The sequence below is a fragment of the Bos indicus x Bos taurus genome, chromosome 16, assembly GCF_003369695.1.
Source record: "Bos indicus x Bos taurus breed Angus x Brahman F1 hybrid chromosome 16, Bos_hybrid_MaternalHap_v2.0, whole genome shotgun sequence".
NCBI lineage: Eukaryota > Metazoa > Chordata > Mammalia > Artiodactyla > Bovidae > Bos > Bos indicus x Bos taurus.
In genome coordinates this window covers 75239951-75256153 of record NC_040091.1, presented here as the reverse complement: position 1 = coordinate 75256153, position 16203 = coordinate 75239951, and the positions used below count along the sequence as shown (strand labels likewise).

At 38.3% G+C, this 16203-nt stretch overlaps 1 protein-coding gene across 5 annotated transcripts in view; it reads right to left on the bottom strand.

The window, feature by feature from the left end:
* The window catches only part of LOC113906943 (complement factor H-related protein 5-like), a 33769-nt gene that overhangs the window by 13686 nt on the left and 3880 nt on the right, over nucleotides 1-16203 (bottom strand). Inside the window, exons 2-8 of one of the 5 annotated variants that reach the window (XM_027565763.1) lie at nucleotides 15282-15476; nucleotides 14251-14427; nucleotides 12285-12467; nucleotides 4856-5032; nucleotides 3025-3201; nucleotides 1773-1955; nucleotides 1473-1652 (exon numbers count right to left, since the gene is read on the bottom strand). In XM_027565763.1, the coding sequence (XP_027421564.1) occupies nucleotides 1473-1652; nucleotides 1773-1955; nucleotides 3025-3201; nucleotides 4856-5032; nucleotides 12285-12467; nucleotides 14251-14427; nucleotides 15282-15476 (1272 nt within the window). The remainder of the gene's footprint in view (nucleotides 1-1472; nucleotides 1653-1772; nucleotides 1956-3024; nucleotides 3202-4855; nucleotides 5033-12284; nucleotides 12468-14250; nucleotides 14428-15281; nucleotides 15477-16203) is intronic. The other 4 variants (XM_027565766.1, XM_027565767.1, XM_027565764.1 and 1 more) reach the window with 4 other exon arrangements.

Sequence of the window (16203 nt, the reverse complement as noted above, 5' to 3'; positions counted from 1 at the left end):
TCTGAGAAATAATATGGGAATTCAGCAAAGTTGCTAAAAATAAAATTGACATAAAAAATTCTGTTATTATCTTGCATATAAAAGTATAATGCTTCAAATATATAAGGTAATAAAAGGTCCTATTTATCAATAAAACCTCAAATAGACTGGTGAAGAAACTTATGCAGAAAATGGTATTAATGAGAAATCTATAAAACATATGTAGAAGCTTAACATAAGATCTGAATGCACAGGTTGATGTATTCAGCTAAAAGGTCAAGTAAAGCTTTACAGACTCCCTATGTCTCTGAGAAATCCTAGACTAACAGCAAGGAGGGTGCAGGGGTGTGATATAAGAAAGAAGGCTAGCACCACACGGACCACACCCTAGAGGAGGAGCCTTTGCAATGCCAACCAAAAGCTATTGCGAACGAGTTACTGACACATAATCTTAAAAAGCTTTAAATCTACGCAAACTGAAGTGGTTACCAAGGCTCTGAATTAGGCACTGGGTCCATGCACATGGGCTCTGCCTTTCTGGTACTTTACAATCTAAACAGGAAGACAGGTGTCTTAGGTACAGGACATGGAATAAACGTTATACAATAAATGTACAGGCAGAGAGCACAGTGGAGAAGCTCTATCATTCTACTGGAGTTTCAGGATGAGACTGTGGGTGGATGAAAATGAACCAGGAAAGGTTTCACAGGGGAGTGAATTTTGAGTTGAGTCTTGAAGATGAATAGTTTCACATGTGATTAAAATGGAGAAAGACATCTCAGGAAAAGAGTAAAGAGGGAGGAGAGGCACTGAGTTTTCAGAAAATGTGGCTTTGAAAGTTTGCAACTGGAAGGTTCATATGTAGGGGACTTATGTACCCTTATATCTATTGGTATATTGCATTGCAGAGTCGCACTTTAAAGTTCTGCCCTAGTTTATGTAAGACAGACAGAAGTATCCCACTGTACAGATGCGCTGTCCTTTATTCAGCCAATCCTCTTTGCCTCTACCATCTCCCAAGTCCTTGCCTTCCTCCACTCAGTAACTGTTCTTACCTGTCCACACAATGCCAACCCCTGCATGCCAGCTGCACTACTTTTCAAGGTACTCTGTTGTTTTCTTTAAAAAAAGAAAGAAAGCATGGCTTTCCAGAAGCTTAAAAAAGCAATCCGTTTGCATAGCTTCGTTATGTGGTGAAGATGGGATGGAGCAGAAGATAGCTGGAAAAAGAAGTCTGGGATTCATCTAAAGCAGAGGTTGCAAATGTTCTTGATACACAGATACTAAGTGTCTCAGTAACTTTGCACAATATTCGTAGATCAAAGGAAATCCTTAACCATTCAGTTTATTGAGTAATTAAGAGCAAGCAATAAGTGTCTTACATCCTAATAATTTAATATCTGGTGGGCACCAGCATGTGCTGGTATAAATATATTTACTGATTTTAAAAAGTTATAAACAATCAAACATAAAATGGAGAAACATATACTCACCAACACACTTAGGAAGCTCGGTCCATATTCCATCAATACATGTAATTGTAGTATTTCCAATCATTGTATATGCATTTCTGCAACTTAACACCACTGAAACTCCATGTCGATAGGGAGGGACAGAGGGCTGGCTATAGCCATTCTCAAGCTGAGGCATAAATCCACATGCTTTCCCTGGTTCTAAGAAAATGTCATGAAAAATATGCTTTACCTTTAAAATATTTTATCCTTTTACATATGTATTTATACATACAGACAAAGTAGAAGTAACTGTCCTGTTTAAGCATGAATATTATTTACCAACACACGTGGGCAGAGCTGTCCATTCTCCATCCATACACTGTATTTTCTTAGGCCCCTTCATTACAAAATTAGGGTTGCAATCACATTCCACCATTTCACTGTGTTCATATTTTTCTTGTTTTCTGTGTTTCATTTTTCCATTGGGCAGTTGAGGAGGCTGACCACAGGATCGCACTTGCCCTAACACAAAATAAACTGTCTAAATGATGCTTAAATAGTCTTAAATACTGCAAATCACGGAGTTCCGATTTTGTTTGATCTAGAACTAAGTTACATTTATACTATGTTCTTATTTTTTTCAGGTTTGTTTTAAGTGTTTATGCTGCTGTTTAGTTGCTAAGTCATGTCTGACTCTTTGCGACCCCGTGACTGTAGCTCGCCAGGCTCCTATGTCCATCAGATTCCCCAGGCAGGAATACTGGAGTGGGTTGTCATTTCCGTCTCCAGGGGAATCCTCCTGACCCAGAGACCAACCCCACGTCTCCTGCTTGGCAGGAGGATTCTTTACCACTGAGCCACCTGGAAGCCCAGGTGTTTATAAATATTATGTCATAAAGTGTATGTGTGTATCATACCACATACTTGATATTTATTTGTGTAACAGCCTGGTTCTATAATAAATAACTTGCAATATATTGGTATTTGAGGACAACCAGGATATTTGGATATAGAAAGAATATAAGATTATAGTAAAAACTATTGCTAGTTTGAAGAAATGTAATTAGATATTTTATAAATGTAAGTAAATGTCCTTATTTATTATATAGGGATTCTGAAGAATTTAGAAGTAAAATCTCACTGTTTATCATTTATTTTAAATTACGTCACAAAAATTTAGCACAGCACACTGTGCAAAATGTAACATTTATATATCTAGATGATCAGTATATGTGTTCATTATGCATCTTTCTTCTTTAATTTATTCAGAATTATTCTTACTAAAAACTCAAAATTTGAGAAAGAGAATAGCCAATACCCTATACTAAGGAGAAAAAACACTAGCACTTCTTAACCTCAGCTACAATATTTTGATCTTTAAAACCCCTTTATATATTTCAAAACACGAGGTAGAATTACCCCTTGACAAAAATAATTTAAACAAGCTATGAGCTCAGTTACTGGTCTATCGCCCCTCCTCCTTCTGCATTTTTTGTAGTTTGTCAGATTATAAATACAAGAGCCAATAAAATGCATAGATTTAATATAAAAATCTAATTCCTATTTCATCAATCCTAAAATAAACATTGACCTTTGCATGTTGGAAAATTAGGTGACCATCCGAATTCGTAGCATTGAACTGAATCCGGCCCAACTCTTTTAAGTCTTTGTCTGCAGGAAAATTTCAGCACATCTCCAACTTTGTATTTTTCTTGCTTTGGATAAGCATCTACGTTTGCTTCTAAAAATGGAAGCTGACATTCTGTTTCTAAAAGTAGAATTAGAGTAAATGAATACATGTGAAATAATCATTGCAAAAATGAAGTTAACATTTTCTATGTAAAAATAAGATTTAGAGAGCTTCACATACAGAGCAGCATATATTCTTGCCTTTTAAATATGTGTTGGAAAAACTAGTCAGTTGAGCATCCAGGTAAAATTTTGTATAAGAGTCTATGCCAAAGCCTTTGACTGTGTGAATCACAATAAACTGTGGAAAATTTTGAAAGAGATGGGAATACCAGACCACCTGATCTGCCTCTTGAGAAATCTGTATGCAGGTCAGGAAGCAACAGTTAGAACTGGACATGGAACAACAGACTGGTTCCAAATAGGAAAAGGAGTACATCAAGTCTATATACTGTCACCCTGCTTATTTAACTTATATGCAGAGTACATCATGAGAAACACTGGACTGGAAGAAACACAAGCTGGAATCAATATTGCCGGGAGAAATACCAATAACCTCAGATATGCAGATGACACCACCCTTATGGCAGAAAGTGAAGAGGAACTCAAAAGCCTCTTGATGAAGGTGAAAGTGGAAAGTGAAAAAGTTGGCTTAAACCTCAACATTCAGAAAATGAAGATCATGGCATCTGGTCCCATCACTATATGGGAAATAGATGGGGAAACAGTGGAAACAGTATCAGACATTATTTTTCTGGGCTCCAAAATCACTGCAGATGGTGACTGCAGCCATGAAATTAAAAGACGCTTACTCCTTGGAAGGAAAGTTATGACCAACCTAGACAGCATATTCAAAAGCAGAGACATTACTTTGCCAACAAAGGTCCGTCTAGTCAAGGCTATGGTTTTTCCTGTGGTCATGTATGGATGTGAGAGTTGGACTGTGAAGAAGGCTGAGCGCCGAAGAATTGATGCTTTTGAACTGTGGTGTTGGAGAAGACTCTTGAGAGTCCCTTGGAGTGCAAGGAGATCCAACCAGTCTATTCTAAAGGAGATCAGCCCTGGGATTTCTTTGGAAGGAATGATGCTAAAGCTGAAACTCCAGTACTTTGGCCACCTCAGCCAAAGAGTTGACTCGTTGGAAAAGACTCTGATGCTGGGAGGGATTGGGGGCAGAAGGAGAAGGGGACGACAGAGAATGAGATGGCTGGATGGCATCACTGACTCAATGGACGTGAGTCTGAGTGAACTCCGGGAGTTGGTGATGGACAGGGAGGCCTGGCGTGCTGCGATTCATGGGATTGCAAAGAGTCAGACCCGACTGAGCGACTGATCTGATCTGATATTGAAATTCATATGTGAAAATATAAACAACAATCAAGTCAAAATAAGCACTCTCAATAAATCAGGCACACATCAAAAAAGTACAGTGGAATATCTTCTAATTAAATAATCTCAGAAATATTATCTAATCTACCCAGTTTCGTGTTTTGTTATTGGCAGTTTAATGGAATTCTCCATTCCATTCCAGTCCATGGAATTCTCCAGGCCAGAATACTGTAGTGGGTAGCCTTCCCTTTTAGATCTTCCCAACCCAGGGATCAAACCCAGGTCTCCCACATTGTGGGCAGATTCTTTACCAGCTGAGCCATCAGGGAAACTCTTTCTAGAAAGCCTATTGAAAAGAAACCTATCCATCATTGTTTTTATTTTCCAGATAAGCAAGTACTTACCACGGCATATGGGCAAATGGGACCAGCCGTCTTCACCACACACTATGGAGCCTGTGGTGTGTCCATCTTGGTTTTTATACCCGGCGTCGCATTCGTAGTTCAGCATGTCATTGAGCTGAAACCACGTGAAATCCATCTTGACTCTGGCATTCACTAATACTGGCCTCTCACAGGACTCTGGGGCAAATTAAAAATCAAAATTTTATTTCTACTTCCAAGCACACAACAAGCCAACACTGACCTTTAATGATCATTGCTGCTGCTACTGCTGCTGAGTCACTTCAGTCGTGTCCGACTCTGTGCGACCCCATAGACGGTAGCCCACTAGGCTCCTCCGTCCCTGGGATTCTCCAGGCAAGAACACTGGAGTGGGTTGCCATTTCCTTCTCCAATGCGTGAAAGTGAAAAGTGAAAGTCAAGTCGCTCAGTCGTGCCCAACTCTTAGCGACCCCAGGGACTGCAGCCTACCAGGCTTCTCTGTCCATGGGATTTTCCAGGCAAGAGTACTGGAGTGGATTCTGATAAATAAATGACCTTATAGAAAACATCAGTAATAATAATTTAATAAAAATTGGTTTTAGTTACATTTTCCTTATATATTTCTGGGTAAGTTTTTGTTTAAAATATATATTATATATTTTATATTATATTATGTATTATATAATATATTATATATAAATAATATATAGTGATTATAATATATTACACATTATTATATATTATAATAAATTCTATTATATAATATTATATATTATATAGTAAATATATATATATATATATATATATATATATATATATATAGGCTTCCCTGGTGGTGCTAGTGGTAAAGAACCTGCCTGCTGATATTGGTGGAGAAGGCAATGGCACCCCACTCCAGTACTCTTGCCTGGAAAATCCCATGGACAGAGGAGCCTGGAAGGCTGCAGTCCATGGGGTGGCTGAGGGTCGACACAACTGGGCGACTTCACTTTCACTTTTCACTTTCACGCATTGGAGAAGGAGATGGCAACCCACTCCAATGTTCTTGCCTGGAGAATCCCAGGGACGGGGTAGCCTGGTGGGCTGCCGTCTATGGGATCACACAGAGTCGGACATGACTGAAGCGACTTAGCAGCAGCAGCAGCAGCTGATATTGGAGACTGAGACGTGGGTTTGACTCCTGGGGCAGGAAGATCCCCTGGAAGAGGGCATAGCAACCCACTCCAGTATTCTTGCCTGGAGAATCCCATAGACAAAGGTACCTTGTAGGCTACATTCCCTAGGGTCCCAAAGAGTTGGATATAACTGAAACGACTTAGCACATACATATCTAGTTCTATCAGCCTTAGAAAGCATCACTACAAACAAAACTAGTGGAGGTGATAGAATTCCAGTTGAGCTATTTCAAATCCTAAAAGATGATGCTGTGAAAGTGCTGCACTCAGTATGCCAGCAAATTTGGAAAACTCAGCAGTGGCCACAGGACTGGAAAAGGTCAGTTTTCATTCCAATCCCAAAGAAAGGCAATGCCAAAGAATGCTCAAACTACCGCACAATTGCACTCATCTCACACGCTAGGAAAGTAATGCTCAAAATTCTCCAAGCCAGGCTTCAGCAATATGTGAACTGTGAACTTCCTGAGGTTCAAGCTGGTTTTTGTTTTTTTTTTAATTTTATTTTATTTTTAAACTTTACAATATTGTATTAGTTTTGCCAAATATCGAAATGAATCTGCCACAGGTATACATGTGTTCCCCATCCTGAACCCTCCTCTCTCCTCCCTCCCCATACTATCCCTCTGGGTCGTCCCAGTGCACTAGCCCCAAGCATCCAGTATCGTGCATCGAACCTGGACTGGCATCTCGTTTCATACATGATATTTTACATGTTTCAATGCCATTCTCCCAAATCTTCCCACCCTCTCCCTCTCCCACAGAGTCCATAGACTGTTCTATACATCAGTGTCTCTTTTGCTGTCTCGTACACAGGGTTATTGTTACCATCTTTCTAAATTCCATATATATGCGTTAGTATACTGTATTGGTGTTTTTCCTTCTGGCTTACTTCACTCTGTATAATAGGCTCCAGTTTCATCCACCTCATTAGAACTGATTCAAATGTATTCTTTTTAATGGCTGAGTAATACTCCATTGTGTATATGTACCACGGCTTTCTTATCCATTCATCTGCTGATGGACATCTAGGTTGCTTCCATGTCCTGGCTATTATAAACATTGCTGTGATGAACATTGGGGTACACGTGTCTCTTTCCCTTCTGGTTTCCTCAGTGTGTATGCCCAGCAGTGGGATTGCTGGATCATAAGGCAGTTCTATTTCCAGTTTTTTAGGGAATCTCCACACTGTTCTCCATAGTGGCTGTACTAGTTTGCATTCCCACCAACAGTGTAAGAGGGTTCCCTTTTCTCCACACCCTCTCCAGCATTTATTATTTGTAGACTTTTGGATCGCAGCCATTCTGACTGGTGTGAAATGGTACCTCATAGTGGTTTTGATTTGCATTTCTCTGATAATGAGTGATGTTGAGCATCTTTTCATGTGTTTGTTAGCCATCTGTATGTCTTCTTTGGAGAAATGTCTATTTAGTTCTTTGGCCCATTTTTTGATTGGGTCATTTATTTTTCTGGAGTTGAGCTGTATCTCAATAGATGCAGAGAAAGCCTTTGACAAAATTCAACATCCATTTATGATAAAAACTCTCCAGAAAGCAGGAATAGAAGGAACATACCTCAACATAATAAAAGCTATATATGACAAACCCACAGCAAACATTATCCTCAATGGTGAAAAATTGAAAGCATTTCCTCTAAAGTCAGGAACAAGACAAGGGTGCCCACTTTCACCATTACTATTCAACATAGTTTTGGAAGTTTTGGCCACAGCAATCTGAGCAGAAAAAGAAATAAAAGGAATCCAAAATGGAAAAGAAGAAGTAAAACTCTCACTATTTGCAGATGACATGATCCTCTACATAGAAAACCCTAAAGACTCCACCAGAAAATTACTAAAACTAATCAATGAATATAGTAAAGTTGCAGGATATAAAATCAACACACAGAAATCCCTTGCATTCCTATACACTAATAATGAGAAAACAGAGAAATTAAGGAAACAATTCCATTCACCATTGCAACGGAAAGAATAAAATACTTAGGAATATATCTACCTAGAGAAACTAAAGACCTATATATAAAAAACTATAAAACACTGGTGAAAGAAATCAAAGAGGACACTGATAGATGGAGAAATATACCATGTTCATGGATTGGAAGAATCAATATAGTGAAAATGAGTATACTACCCAAAGCAATTTATAGATTCAATGCAATCCCTATCAAGCTACCAACAGTATTCTTCACAGAGCTAGAACAAATAATTTCACAATTTGTATGGAAGTACAAAAAACCTCGAATAGCCAAAGCAATCTTGAGAAAGAAGAATGGAACTGGAGGAATCAACCTACCTGACTTCAGGCTCTACTACAAAGCCACAGTTATCAAGACAGTATGGTACTGGCACAAAGACAGAAATATAGATCAATGGAACAAAATAGAAAGCCCAGAGATAAATCCACGCACATATGGACACCTTATCTTTGACAAAGGAGGCAAGAAGATACAATGGATTAAAGACAATCTCTTTAACAAGTGGTGCTGGGAAATCTGGTCAACCACTTGTAAAAGAATGAAACTAGAACACTTTCTAACACCATACACAAAAATAAACTCAAAATGGATTAAAGATCTCAACGTAAGACCAGAAACTATAAAACTCCTAGAGGAGAACATAGGCAAAACACTCTCTGACATACATCACAGCAGGATCCTCTATGACCCACCTCCCAGAATATTGGAAATAAAAGCAAAAATAAACAAATGGGACCTAATTAACCTTAAAACCTTCTGCACATCAAAGGAAACTATTAGCAAGGTGAAAAGACAGCCTTCAGAATGGGAGAAAATAATAGCAAATGAAGCAACTGACGAACAACTAATCTCAAAAATATTCAAGCTGTTTTTAGAAAAGGCAGAGGAACCAGAGATCAAATTGCCAACATCCGCTGGATCATGGAAAAAGCAAGAGAGTTCCAGAAAAACATCTACTTCTGCTTTATTGACTATGCCAAAGCCTTTGACTGTGTGGATCACAATAAACTGTGGAAAATTCTGAAAGAGATGGGAACACCAGACCACCTGATCTGCCTCTTGAGAAATCTGTATGCAGGTCAGGAAGCAACAGTTAGAACTGGACATGGAACAACAGACTGGTTCCAAATAGGAAAAGGAGTTTGTCAAGGCTGTATATCGTCACCCTGTTTTTTTAACTTATATGCAGAGTACATCATGAGAAACGCTGGACTGGAAGAAACACAAGCTGGAATCAAGATTGCTGGGAGAAATATCAATAACCTCAGATATGCAGATGAAACCACCCTTATGGCAGAAAGTGAAGAGGAACTAAAAAGCCTCTTGATGAAATGAAGGTGGGGAGTGAAAAAGTTGGCTTAAACCTCAACATTCAGAAAACAAAGATCATGGCATCCTGTCCCATCACTTCATGGCAAATAGATGGGGAAACAGTGGAAACAGTGTCATTTTTCTGGGCTCCAAAATCACTGCAGATGTTGACTGCAGCCATGAAATTAAAAGATGCTTACTCCTTGGAAGGAAAGTTATGACCAACCTAGATAGCATATTCAAAAGCAGAGACATTAATTTGCCAACAAAGGTTCATCTAGTCAAGGCTATGGTTTTTCCAGTGGTCATGTATGGATGTGAGAGTTGGACTGTGAAGAAAGCTGAGCGCCGAAGAATTGATGCTTTTGAACTGTGGTGTTGAGAAGACTCTTGAGAGTCCCTTGGACTGCAAGGAGATCCAACCAGTCCATTCTGAAGGAGATCAGCCCTGGGATTTCTTTTGAAGGAATGATGCTGAAGCTGAAACTCCAGTACTTTGGCCACCTCATGCGAAGAGTTGACTCATTGGAAAAGACTCTGATGCTGGGAGGGATTGAGGACCGGAGGAGAAGGGGATGACAGAGGATGAGATGGCTGGATGGCATTACTGATTCAATAGATGTGAGTCTGAGTGAACTCCAGGAGTTGGTGATGGACAGGGAGGCCTGGCGTGCTGCGATTCATGGGGTCACAAAGAGTCAGACATGACTGAGCTGAACTGAATGGATCAGGTATAGTATATATTCTAATGAAAGTGTAAGTGAAGTCTCTCAGTCTTGTCTGGCTCTTTGCGGCCCCATGGACTGTAGCCCACCAGGCTCCTCTGTCCATGGGATTTTTCAGGCAAGTGTACTGGAGTGGGTTTCTCTTTCCTTCTCCAGAGAATCTTCCCAACCCAGGGATCGAACCAGGGTCTCCCACATTGTCGGCAGATGCTTTACCGTTTGAGCTACCACGGAAGTCCATAGGAAAGGAACCTCAAAATTATTAGACCAGTTCTTATATGGTAATTGGCATACTGATCTCTTCTGCCTCAGGAGAGAGAGGAAGGTCCCTAGGTTTTTACTACTCTGGAATGTTAGCAAATAACCCTAGAGAGAAGTCCCTAAATCTTGCTGGAGGTACACATTGCTTCTAACTTCCAAGGTGTCTTTGCTGTTTAATCATCCTTTACCCAAGTCTGCCAGTGGTCTTTGTTCAGAAAGCCTGGACCACCCGAGATGTGAAAGTGTTCCTGGGAAACTGTCTTCTAATGCCACATTCTAATGAACTTACTGAAGTAGAAAAAGCTTGTAGAGGAATGTAAGCAGTGTAAATTCAGAAAATTATTACAAAAGCAACACACCTCTATAATTACCGTCCAGGTGAAGAATTATTAGTCACATTTACAAAGTCTTCTATGACCCCTTCCAATCACTAGCCCACTTTCCTGACTTCAAACACCTTGAAATAATTTCACCTAATAAATTTGAAACTTCATGTAATTTTTTTTAACTTCATTTTTTACATTTACTAGCATCAGTGTCGTTTTTGTGATTAGCTCGTTTATTCCATTATTTTATTGCTTTAATGTATTCAATTTTGAAAAGTTAAGTATGCATTTAAAGAAGAGGAGCAGCTAGTGGTAACTTGTTCTTCTGATATAATTACTAAAAAGTAAAAACTGTATTTGCGTACACATTCCTTTCTTAATTATCAAATTATCTAAAAATCACTTACATAAATAAGTAAAAAATGGTCCCTGTGTTGTCTGCTTCTTTATCCCTGGCTGATTACTCACAAAGACAGCTGGCACCAAATGCAAATTTTTACGCATCCAGTTGCTTAAAATAAATTTCATATTTATTTTATAAAAATATAAGAATAATATAAGCATATTTTCGTCATTTGGAGAGCTCCTCTGCCTAAGAGAAGTGAAAGTTTTAGTCACTCAGTCTTGTCTGACTCTTTGCAAATCCATGGACTGTAGCCCATCAGGCTCCTCTGTCTATGAGACTTCCCAGGCAAGAATTCTGGAGTGGGTTGCTATTTCCTTCTCCAGGAGTTCTTCCTGACCCAGGGATTAAACTCAGGTCTCCTGCACTGCAGGCAGATTCTTTACCATGTAAGCCACCAAGGAAGTCCTATGTAATTTCAAATTCTACCAAATTTAAGGTTTTTTCCTATGCCTCTTAACTTGATTATAGAGTACTGATGTTTCATTTTTTATCCCTAAGAGAAACTGTAAAAATCCGAAATCCATTGTTAGTGTAAGTTTCCTAGAAACCAGAACCTGAAACCTATCCATACCTCTCAAATATTCACAAATTACAAATATTTCTAGACCTGTTCCTTCTCTGAGCATCAGATCATGGACTGAAAAGAGCTGAGTATTAGTGTCCTTGGATCACTACGCCATGGATGAAGCTTATTCCTCGGACTCACGACTTGTATTACAAGGAACAAGAAATCAACTACAGGAGACTGAGAATTTGAAGATGGCGAAGGATAAATGTACAAAGATCTCAGTCTCAAATAAATTCAGCTTTGCCTGAAGCTCTGTAATGGCGTAGAACATGGCAACCCACTCCAGTAGTTTTGCCTGGATAATCCCAGGGACAGAGGAGCCTGATGGGCTATAGCACATAGGGTTGCAAAGAGTTGGAGATGACTGAGGATGCAGGCACAAAGCTTTGTAAATCTAATTAGATTTTTTTTTTCCATTTTCAAAATTATGGCGTTTATTCTAGGGGAAAAAAAATAGACTTAAGAGAAGGATTATCTCCTTTGGAGACATGGAAAAACATAACCAAAGAAGTTAAATCAATGTGGTATAGAAGTATTCCTGTATTTTATCAATATATTTTTAAAAAATGAGTTTGACATCATTTTACATGGTGCCATCTAATCTCTGAAGAAGCAAAAAAAAAAAGGTTGAAGTAAACTTCCATGTTGTGGGTTCAGAAAGATGCATAGTAAAGTATAAAATTACTTACTAATACAAGTGGGTTGACTTGACCATCCACCTTGCAAACACTGAACTGTCCCTGACGTTTTTCCATCTGCTGTTGTATATCCTGGTTTACACTTATATTGTGTTTCTTTATTCACAGAATAAGCATATTCTGACTCAGACAAAAACCCATTGGCAACTACAATATCTGTTTTTAAACATTTTTCTGAAAAAAAAGGAAAATATAAAAAATTTATTAAAATTTTTCATAATAAATCAATGAAAGAAAAAGAAAAACATAAGCCTCCTTTCAGGAAAACCACAGCCTAGAATTATTCTTGCAATCCACATTGTTAGTTTATTAAATCCTCAAAGAAAATATTTTAGGAAACTATATAAAATATTTTACATAGAATAAGGCACATTAAAAATAAGTGTGTTGCTCTAGAAAAAGTGAGGAAAGAACTCTGGCTGGAGAGTTTTGTTATGCCCAAGAGAAATCCAATTCAGTTATTTAATAATTTCCTATAAAGAATTATGAATGATTTGCAACAAATTGAGCCCTTTGCTTAAGTTTCTACACTGGTTTGGATTTCCTTGAGAGTTTGCTGTACTCAAACGGAGTTGTCAGGTTTTGAAATTCAATTCTTGGACTTTGGTTGCCATCACCCCATCAAATGGGTTGCAAAAACATTTGTACCATAAGTGAACGTTTGGAACATACGAACATTTGTACATATGGGACATTTGTACCATAAGCTTATACAATGTGAGCCCTGTTCGGTCACTGGACATTTCAGATATGATGTCAATAGATTTGTTCTTTTATTTTATGTTTTTGGCAAATATTGGTCATGTTTAAGCCCTCTTTAATTGTAAGAAACCATGGCCTCACTGTTTAAGGAAACACTGTTGTCATTCAAGCTGTTTTAGAGTCTGTTTCCTAAAAGATTAAATATTGAAGATGTGGAATGATTTTGATAGCATAATTGCTTCTTTTAAAAGCATACCAGAAGACTCCACTTCCTGTAAGATGAAGTAGCTGATGTCAGCATTTCTTCCCACTGGTTAAAAAGCTAGAAAACTGGACAAAACGCATTTCCAGGAAACTGGAAACGACAGTGCAGGTCCGTGATGATCAAGAGAAGGGAGACAAACAAAGCCCAAACCCCAAAGCACATCACTGTGAGCGTCCCAGCTCCCAGGGAGGAGAAGCCAGGCAGAGTCCTGCGGTTTCTCTGAGATGAGAAGAGGGCGATGAGGGTTTTGGAGGCCTTGGCAGCTAGAATTTATAGGGCTGACAAAGAATTGGCGCTATGATGAGAAAGAGCTAGAGAAGTTTTTATGCCTCCTTGAATACACCATGCAGGCATAGAGTTACGATAGGAAACTGGAAAGAAAATTATTATAGATTTCATATAATAGAAAGATGATTATAAATTATTATTATGATTCCAGAGGTCTGGAAGATGCTGCCATGTTATAGAGTTTCCAAATGAATTGTTTTCCAGATTTTAAATCAGTGACAGACATAACTCTCACAAGTACAAAATTTTTAAAACCTAGAAATTGTTTATTGAATCAAGCATGTGAATTTAATACGAACACAAAAGGTTAATTATTAACAATTGTCTTAGTTATAAGACATTTTAACTGGTACTGGACTTTTTTCTTTTTAATATTTTAGTTTTCTAGATATTTATTCTCAGCTAACATGATAATTTTAATGCACCGAACACAGAAAGTGGGTGTTACTTTAACATAAAGGTACTGTCCTCAAGTGTTTGTACTCTTGTTCAATGCTTGTTTTTATTAAATACATTTGATTCATGTAGGCAGGCAGACTATGCCACTTGTACATCCCTTCAGAGACAGCTGTAACTGAAAAACAAATGTGTAAAATAAAAGCAAGTGGTGAAATCTCAACTTAAGATGTGACAATAGATTTATTTCTTTTTTTAAAAAATCACAACGTATTCCAGGATTAGAGAAGATGGCATTTCACTTACTGGTGGAGATGCATTCCGGAGGGGAGGACCAGCCCCCTTCAGCACAGGTAATGCTGCCCTGGTTATCCGGGAGACTGTAGCCCTTATTGCAGGTAATTTGCACAGTGGCGCCTTCCAGGTATATTTGTCCCGAAGATGCAGATTGACCGTTTTCCACAAAAGGAAAGAAACACACTCCTAAGGACCAAAAGTTGTTTAATGTACCAGATGGAAGTGGTAAAACAATAGTAAAATACATTTGCACTTTACAATATTTTTTAATGGAAAACTTTCAAAGCTAAAATTAGGTATGAAAATAAAATTTTAAAAGAATTTAGGTTTTGCTGCTGTATTGATGAAATATATACTTTTCATATATGTTTCATACACAAAAGGAAATTAACATTTCACTCCATTGTTCTATGATTTTTATAATAAAATATTTTATTTTTATATGCTTTTCTAGGTATAAATAGTGTTTTAATATGTTTCTCTCTTAATTTTCATAAAGATTTTTTTGTAGAAAGACCATTATTATTACCTTTGTCCGCTCATTTATTCTGCCCCCCCATTGTTTTTGTTTTAGTACACTTGTTACCTCCTGAGTACGCTCTTCACATTTATTGAAGGATTAATATAGACATAACTTTAGGCACAAAAAAAGTGATCTATGGAAAATGTAAAAGTGGAGATGTGATCCTCTCAATATTCAAGAGAATGTACATTTCAAAAGAGAATGGATATGTACAAAGACTTTTTTTAAAGAAAAAATTATGACCAGGCTGATAACAAATGAATATTAGGACATAAATATTAGGAGTGAAATATATTAATGATCAGTTTTAAAACTTACAACATGAAAGAAAGTTCATATATTCATTCTTCCTTTGGTTTTCAAAAAAGGCTTCTCAAAACATGAAGGACTGCATCTCTCATCTTTGCTGGCTCCTCTAGTCCTCGTCCCTGGGACTGTCTATCAAGACCTTGTGAATCCCGCTGCCGCATCCTTCTCCACTCCCCGAACGCGTCACCCCCATCAGGCCTTTACTCACTGAGACACTTTGGAGTCGGTGACCATCCGCCCTCTGTGCATGTTATGGGAGTCCAAAAGTATTTTGAAGGAGGCATATAATTATATTCACAGGAATAATAGAAAATTTTCCCAAGAGAAACTGGGAAAGATGCCTTGTATTTCTTTTCATTGTACAGAATTCCATGGTTTATTTTTGGAAAATCACAATGTCTCCCTGGGAAAAATAAAACAAAGCTGAAGAATTAAATATGAATCTACATTTATGAATCATTAAATCATATTTTAATCATCTTATCAATATTTTTTTCTTTCAGCTAGCTTAAATTCCTTTAGCTTAATGCCCTCCAGTGTCCTAATTAGTTAAGAACAAAGAAAGATCTGTAATGGTGAGTACCGGCGCTAGTGGTAAAGAACCCGTCCACCAGTGGAGGAAACATAAAAGACTCAGGCTCGATCCCTGGGTCAGGAAGATCCCCTGGAGGAAGGAATGGCAGCCCACTCCAGTATTCTTGCCTGGAGAATCCCATGGACTGAGGAGCCTGCCGGGCTACAGTCCATAGGGTTGCAAAAAGTGACACGACTGAGCGATTTAGCACACAGCACATTGTCAGTGAAGGTGCAATGTAGATGTTGGAGTCATGTGAAATATAACGTCCTTTGCAGTATCTTCAAGAAGAAAATCTCCCACAGGTTGAGAGCCAGCAGACTGGGACAGCAGTAAGACCTCGCTGGTGTACAGGACGTGCTGGCATCTCCACTCACCTCCTTTCTCTACTCTGCATCCTAGTCCTAGGTAACTCCACCTGAAGTCTCTGTCTTGTCTGTATTTTCCTGGTACATTGAAGATGAAGTGTTTTGTTTGTTTGTTTTCTCTTTATTTGGAAAAAGAAAAAAGCAACTTCCAGAAACTCAGCTCACAAATTAACCAGGGAAATTTCCCC